We start from the raw sequence: 7838 nt of genomic DNA on the forward strand, positions 1-7838 counted from the left end.
GATTTTTTTTTTTTTTTTTTTTATGTACATACAGAAATGACAAATACAAATTTTTATGATAACAGGTTTTTATAACAACATACTAATTGCGCTATAAAAACTTTGCAAACTATAGATCTTGGATAATCATGTGTAATTGGTCAGGATGCACTTCTCTGAAGTGATATGATGCATCCGACCTATTTGCGTCAGTCAGTGATCCAGTTCATGTATTTCAGCATGTATTCAGTTTTGCGCTCTCTCAAAATTCCAGGTGTCCTAGTTGCTTATGAAGGTTTACCGCTTCACCTTGCATTGTTTCCCAAACTGTGGACTGAACTATGCCAAACTCAGGTAAAGTTAAATAAGTTTGAGAACTAATTGAGAATATTTACAAGATATTTGTGAAAATTATGAGCTGTTCAAAGTTAATTGCTTTCAAACAGTAATTTATAAGGTTAATTAAAATTAAATTCAGAATACTATTAAAATTTCCTGGATGTTTCTTAGTTCATAGTGGTAATATAAAAAAAAATTAACATAATGTTTGTCACTTTGCTTGTATATTGTGCCTTGCATTTGAACAATCCAAGAAAAACTAGCCAGTGATCTGTCATCTTTTTGGTTCTGATTCATAGATTCATAAATTGCTAAGGGCTGGAAGGGACCTTGTAGTCCCCCAACTCTAGGCAGGAAGACAACTGGGGTTAGGTAACCCCAGCGAGGTGATTGTCTAGTCTCCTCTTGGACACCTCCAGGGAAGGTGACTGCACCACCTCTGGAGGGAGTTTATTCCAGTCTCCAGTTTACTTCTGACTGTGAAGGAGTTTTTCAGGGTATTAAGCCTGAATCAGCCTTCCAGGAGTTTGTATCCATCTTCCCCGAGGGTGCCGTAGTGGACAGCTGTATGATGCTAGTTGATGCTACAGAAGCGTCCATAAATAACATTACATACGTGGAGAAATATTTGCAGTTCAGAGGTCTGTGATCTCTTGCAATAGGGATTGCTTCCCCTGCCTTTTGAAATCCAAGTTCACTGTAATTGGACTGTACCCTAGTACACAAGAAAGTATCATATACATATATTGGTTTGATGGATCCCTCTGTTTAATACACTAGAACTGTTTTAACTTCTAGGTACCCCACTCAACAGTTTAAGGTAGCAAGTGAAGACTGTGTTAAATAGGAAGAGAAATTGAGGAAATTGGAATATATGTATCTAAGGGTCCCTCTACATATGCAGATAAAGGCACAATGGGATCTTCTGCATAAGCCACACAATCATGCCTCCTGCCGTGCCACAAATGAATGGCAGGAGACATGATTGTGAGATTGTGCATTAGATTCCATCCTGCCTTATCACCAGTGCAGGGAGGAGCCTGGGATCATAATCTCAGGCTCCTGTCGTTGTGAGCCCCACTGCTGGCATTCCCAGTGCTGTTTCCACTGTGAACCTCATCAACTGCAGGGCTTGCAGCAGAGAGAACACTATTTATACTGCAAGCCTTGTAATGTGCAGGGCTTGCATCAGGAATGCTGCTGCCACTGCGAGCTCCCCTGGCTGTGGGACTTGCAGCAGGTAGAAAGCTGCTGCCTCTTCAAGCTTTGTCAGGTGTAGGGCTCACAGCGGGGACAGTGAAACAAACACTACCATCACTGAGAGCTGCGCAGCTGATGATACTGCCCCCGCTGTGAGCCCCACACCTTACAAGGCTTGCAGCAGTGACAGTGTTCTCCCCACTGCAAGTATCGGAGCTGATGATGTTCACAGCAGGGTCAGCGCTGGGAATGCTTGTGCCACTGCAAGGCTTGTCAGCAGTGGGGCTGGCAGCATTGCTGGGGCTCCCAGCCACAGGGTAGCTCTTGGCCACAGTTTCAATTAATGGCATGATTAGAACAAGCTACAAAGTCACCCACATTTTTTGTGGAATAACTTTGTAGCTTATTGTTTGTTTTATCAGGTCATTGATTGGTTGAATGTGTAGCTGGGTCACAATTTAAGGCTTGATTAACTGGTCAATCATGTCTAACGTGTAAGTGTGGAGGGGGCCTAAGTTTGAATTTGGCCAGTGAGTACCTCTCCTTCTATGTGAAAACAATCCCTAAAATTTTTTTAAAAAATTAAATCATCCTAAACTGAGACTTGTATAGATGTTATATGGCCAGGTTCTAAAACATAAAAATGTGGGAAATACTGACTATGCTAACACTAACAGCATTGAGGCTGTCATATTTATTTAGAAATGTTGTCCTGAAGTTTATGAACACAAAAACTGTTAAGTTTAACTAATATAATTTATGTTGAAGACCCCCTCCATTTGGCTTCTTTGTGCAGCAGACCCCCACCTGCTCCATTGCCAGAGGATCCCTTGCACCTAAGCAAGAGAGGCAATGTGTGTTTCACACACCAGGGGAGGTGGGTCATGTTTAATACACAGGTCTCCACTCCCACACATTATAATCTCAATCAAAGAGTAGCTTTGGGACAATAACAACAAATACATTTCTAATTCTTTGATGCCAGTGAAAAACTTTCTGTATAAAGTATTTTCTCATCAGTCTCTTACCAAATTAAATTAACTTTGCAGCAATGTTTTTTCAACATTTATTTTTCTATCCTCTTAGTCCGCCATGTCAAAGAACTGTGTTAAGCTCCTGTGTGAAGATCCAGTTTTTGCAGAATATATAAAATGCATTCTAATGGATGAAAGGACCTTTCTTAACAATAATATTGTGTATACCTTCTTAACACACTTTCTTCTAAAGGTATGTGATATTTTAAGTGGTGTTTAAAGTTAGCAAGAATGCAGTGGTGCACATTGTATTAGTTTTGGATATTTATTTCACACATCTAGCCTTCTTACAGCTCTAAAATAATTATGTTCTTTTACAGGTTCAGGGGCAGGTTTTTTCTGAAGCAAACTGTGCCAATTTAATCAATACTCTAATTACAAATTTAATAAATCAATATCAAAGTCTAGAATCAGATTTCAGCAGCCAGCGAGTTGAAATTTCCAAAGCAAGCTCTACTTTGAATGGGGTAAGTCTTACCTAAGCCTTCACAATAACAGTCTTTTAAAAAGAATCTGTTTACCTTGTATGGCAGAGCTTCTGTAGATTGTCTACAATGAAAGGAATCTATTTAGTGAATATCTTGACTGCCCCAGTATGCATGTGTCCCCTCTTGCCAGTTGGTCAGAGACGACTGGAGATCTCTCTGAGGGTGACACTAAATCCAGGAGTGATGGGCCAACTCTGCTAGAATTTGTGACTCTGTTAAGGAAAATGGGCAGTCAGCACTGGAGCACCGCTCTGAAGTTCTTTTATGTAGTTTTAGTTCTTTTGCTACCTGTTTTCTTATTGTTCCACCTTTGTTCTCTGTCTGTGCTGATATGGGGGCCTGTGTCTCTAGACTAGAAATAGGTGTTGCCAGTTGAAGCAGATCAGTGAAATGCATGTCGCTCATTGTCCTGCCTGTGGGGCAGTATGTTCTCCTGGGAATTCCTGCACACCCTTAGAATTCCCATGCAGGATCAGGTCTCTCAAGTCTTGGGAGCACCTGCCTAGCTTTTCCAGCCTACCAAGATGCACCCCTGGGATGCATCCTCAGGGCTGTGTCTCAGTAAGCAGGGAAACCCCAGCTTTGCCTACTTACAGAGACTGGCCCTGGAGATCTCGGTGGGTGTCCCCTCATCCGGGAAAGCTGAGCAGGCACTCCCAGGGCTCGTGGGGCCCAACCCTGTGCAGGAATTGCTGTACTGGGTGCACAGAATCAAGCCCCTCCAAGTCCCTGGAGCCACCTGTCTGGCGTGGCTGGAGAGCACAGGCAGTTCTGAGCTGCCCATGCTATAGTTTCATAATATAAACAGACTTCCACTGCTAAATAACAGCACAAATTGATATCACCTTCATCACCACCACTGTTTGTGACATGACAAGGGGCACAGGTATCTGTTTGCTTGACCTTTGTGCCCTCCCACCCCAATACAATACATTTTGGTTATTTCTCTAATGCAGGTGCTAGGTAGTCAAATAACAAAAAATACAGAATTAAGAAAACCTAGGAAACATCCCCTTATTCCTCCTTGGACAAGAATTCCAGGGTTGGGTTTCAGGGCACACCCTTTGCCCTGTGTTCCTTTGGCACAGTGGTAAAAACAATTTCTTCAAGTCACTGGCTTGGAACAGCTCATAGGACAAAGCTGTAAAAAAGGCAATGGCTATGTTAACCAAGAGCTTTTTCACACCCTCCTCCTTTCCTCTTGGTGCCTGCTAAATCCAGCCAGTCTGTAAGTAATAGTTGTGATGAAAACCATCTTCCACAGCCAAATGTTTCAACAGACAAGCTATACACTTCTATAAATTGCTAAAGAGCCACCCCTATTTGAAAGAAATCCCCAAGACTGATGTTGCAGAAGCTATAGGCGAAGGGAAACCTTTGTCATTGTATTTGCCAATTTTTCCAGAGATTGACACAACAGAAAAACATTTTACTGACGCAAATGATCTGGCTTCATGCACTGAGGTTAAAAACTTGTTCCTGTAGAGGCTTTCTTTAAAAAAAACAACACCTTCTACTTAAATAAAAAATTAGCATAAATACAGTCTGTGTTTGTACCTTAGTGATCAAATGTATCCATCTTGTAGATAAAATGGTGTTCTTGGAGTATCTGTGTAAGTGGATCCTGCATGGTTGTGTGTGCACCCCTTCTCAGGGGTTCACACAGCTTTCAGCAGCAGTGCCCAGTCGGAGTCACATGTGTGGTTTGCACACCTGTGTACTTACCCTCCACAGGGCAGAATGACCCCCACTGGCAGACAATGAGTGCCCTTTATCTTGTTACTGTAACTTATTACTGTAAATATTTCATATATTGAATAGTGCAGGGGTTAGCAACCCCTGACAAGCATATCAGTGTGCCATGGGAAGGAGTTTTACTTGGCATGTGTGCCTCAGGGTGGATGGCAAGAAAGGGGCTGGGGCTGCACTGCCACAACAAAGACCTAGCCCCTTCCGTCTCCCCCACCATCCGTCCAGAGGTAGGCGTGCACCGGGAGCCAGCAACAAGCTGGGCTGGGGCTCTGCAGACTTCAGTGCAGCTGCTTGCAGCCTCCCTTCTGCCTGCTGTGAGCAGCCTAGGCTCTGGGGCAGGGGCCTGCCCAGCTGGGAGGCTGCAAGCAGCTACACCAAGATCTGCAGTGCCCTATCCCAGCTTGTTGCCAGCTGCAGGTGCACACCTGCCTCTGGGCAAGTGGCAGGGGAGCCAGAAGAGGCCCAATCCTTGTTGTGGCAGTGGAACGCCAGGCCATTCCCTGCCATCTATCTTGAGGTGTGTGTGCACCCGCTACTGCCAATGAGCCAAGCCAGGTCTCCACGGACCCTGGTGCAGCTGCTTGTAGTATCTTGGCTATGTGCCACAGTTGGCTCAGGCTCTCAGTAGGCCTCTGCCAGCCACCACAGAGCCTGGGCTGCTCACAGCAGGCAGCGGGGATGCTGCAAGCAGCTGGACTGGGGTACACGGAGTCCCAGCCTAGCTTGTTGCTGGTGGCGGGTGCACATGTGCCTCAGGGTGGATGGCAGGTAAGGGGCCTGAGCTGCACTACCACAACAAGGATTGGGCCCTGGCATCCACCCCTGGCACACCAACATCTTCCAAATAGAGGTTGTGGGTGTTTTGGGCATTCTGCCCAAAATCATTTCTGACCCCTGGGATGGTGCTTCTTTCCAGCCTATTGGCACTCCTCCCCAAAAAAACCAAACAAAAAACCCAAACTTGTATTTTACAAAGTTTGGAATAGAGTAATTCATGTTTGGGTTCTCCAGCATCATGATTTGGAGATCTGTAGGTTTTGAGACCATGTCAATGTGGAGAGAGAATTCCCCTAACCGGTGGCCATAATAGTATGTGCCTTCACCGTTTAGGAGAGAGTCATGTACCATCCAAGTGCATGATCTGCTAGTCATTCAGGAAGCACAGACAGCAGAGAGAGTGTCATCTGAAGTGCTACCTCATGGAAAACTTGTGGACAGCATTTAACTCAGAGGCTTAAACAAAACCATGAATTTTCAACCTCTTCAGCTAAAATTCAGAATGCAAGTGCCCTGGTGTTCAGGAAGGGTCTCTCTTTAACATGATAGACTGAAATGATCTTATTCAGCAACAAGGCTGTATCACAGGCCCTGGCAGCACAGCCACTGACAAAGCTGCCTGCAGAAAACAAGAACATACTTAAAATTTACCACTTCAACACTGGTCTTTAGTCTTGGTTTCAAAGAAAAGACTGAGACACTCTCAGGACATTCATATAAGTTGGTGCCAGTTTGACCATGATGCAGCATGTGTCAATATTACATCTCTTAGTACCATTTAGCATGAGCATGATACCTACTAGAGCTGTGGTATTGGCAGTGAAAGAATTTTCAATGCTGAATTTCTTAGTACTGCAACCAACTGTGGTGTGTGACTGCTTTTTGCTCAGCACTGGACTTCCTCACCCCTGGAGCTATAGGCATTGCAAGCGGTAGCATAGAATTGAGCACTGCCATCTACTGCCCTGCAGAGTTAAGTGATTCCAGAGTTAAAATCTTTCCAGCTTGATGTATTTCATGTCACTGGTACATCTAAAGTTCTTGTGCTTTGTGAGCCTCGCATACCTTTTATAAAAATTATTTGAGGCCTTCTTATCCTCAGAAATCTATCCCATCTATGTGGCTTCAAGAGCACACAGAACATTTCTAGGAGAAATGTTTTCTTCTTTAGGGCAGAGTTATTTTCCTAGACCACCTACTGCCTCTTCTGGATGAGCTAAGAGAAAGGACTAGCACAGAAGGTATTCCACATACTTCTTGGAGGTCTTCTCTTTGGCCTAATGTGCCATATCTCAAACTATTTAGGACAGTAGTCTCTAACCCATGGTGTACAGGCCCCCAGATATTGTTTATGGCAACTGAAAGCTTTGTTTTCCACAGATGCATGTTTCTTCAGGTAGAAAGAGAGAGCAAGGTATGATGTGGCCTGCAGTAGTTTACTTGCTGGTCCATGGCCAACAACAGAGAGCAAAGGCTGAGGACCACTGATCTAAGCTGTGAACCATACCTCCTTGGAGGTATTGTCTCTGTCACATCCACTCCTGATCATTCCTGTAAAGGAGTGGGGGAAGAGGGTGGAACATCATGACGGCCCATCTCTAACTAATACATTTTTTCTGCTAAGTTGAGTTTGCAGACCTCATTTGTGAGGAAGACAGGGGGAAGTCGAACAGTTATTTACTTTACAATAACTGGCTCCTAGAGGTCTTTTGTATATGTACAGTAGTATTCAAAAAGCTTCCCCTACCAGTGTCTGTTCATGAAAACTGTATGAACACCTGTGCAGAGAAGTCTCATGCAAGCCATGAGTATTCATCCACATGTACAGACATCTCATAAACAGTTACTGTAGAATCAGGTAATTGTTTATTAGGGTGTTTTTATTCCTTAACCACAGCCTGCAAACACAAGTTAGTTCTGAGAATCAAACTAGTTTATTTCCTTTCCATGTATCATCAGTATTAAAGACTAACTTGGACTTTGCTGCTGTTTTAGGTTTGCACAGGTGAAACTGACTCACTGAATAAGAAAGCAAGCCATTTCACATACTCTGTTTTCAGAGTAGAACCTAGTTTCATAGTTGATAGGGTCGGAAGGGACCTGAGTAGATCATCAAATACGACCCCCTGCCATGGCAGGAAAGAGTACTGGGGTCAAACGACCCCAGCAAGGTGTCTGTCTAGCCTCCTTTTGAAGACTCCCAGGATAGGGATGAGCACCACTTCCCTTGGAAGTTGGTTCCAGATCCTAGCTGCCCTGACAGTGAAGT

The 7838-nt window shown here is 44.0% G+C and overlaps 1 protein-coding gene across 1 annotated transcript in view; it reads left to right on the forward strand.

Annotated features, from left to right (window-relative positions):
• USP34 (ubiquitin specific peptidase 34) overlaps positions 1 to 7838 on the forward strand; it is a 237910-nt gene that overhangs the window by 224249 nt on the left and 5823 nt on the right. The window contains exons 74-76 of the mRNA XM_019516623.1: positions 254 to 333; positions 2605 to 2745; positions 2873 to 3019. Coding sequence (XP_019372168.1) covers positions 254 to 333; positions 2605 to 2745; positions 2873 to 3019 — 368 coding nt within the window. The remainder of the gene's footprint in view (positions 1 to 253; positions 334 to 2604; positions 2746 to 2872; positions 3020 to 7838) is intronic.

The sequence above is a fragment of the Gavialis gangeticus genome, unplaced genomic scaffold, assembly GCF_001723915.1.
Source record: "Gavialis gangeticus isolate Ggan-Ray unplaced genomic scaffold, GavGan_comp1, whole genome shotgun sequence".
NCBI classification, from domain to species: domain Eukaryota; kingdom Metazoa; phylum Chordata; order Crocodylia; family Gavialidae; genus Gavialis; species Gavialis gangeticus.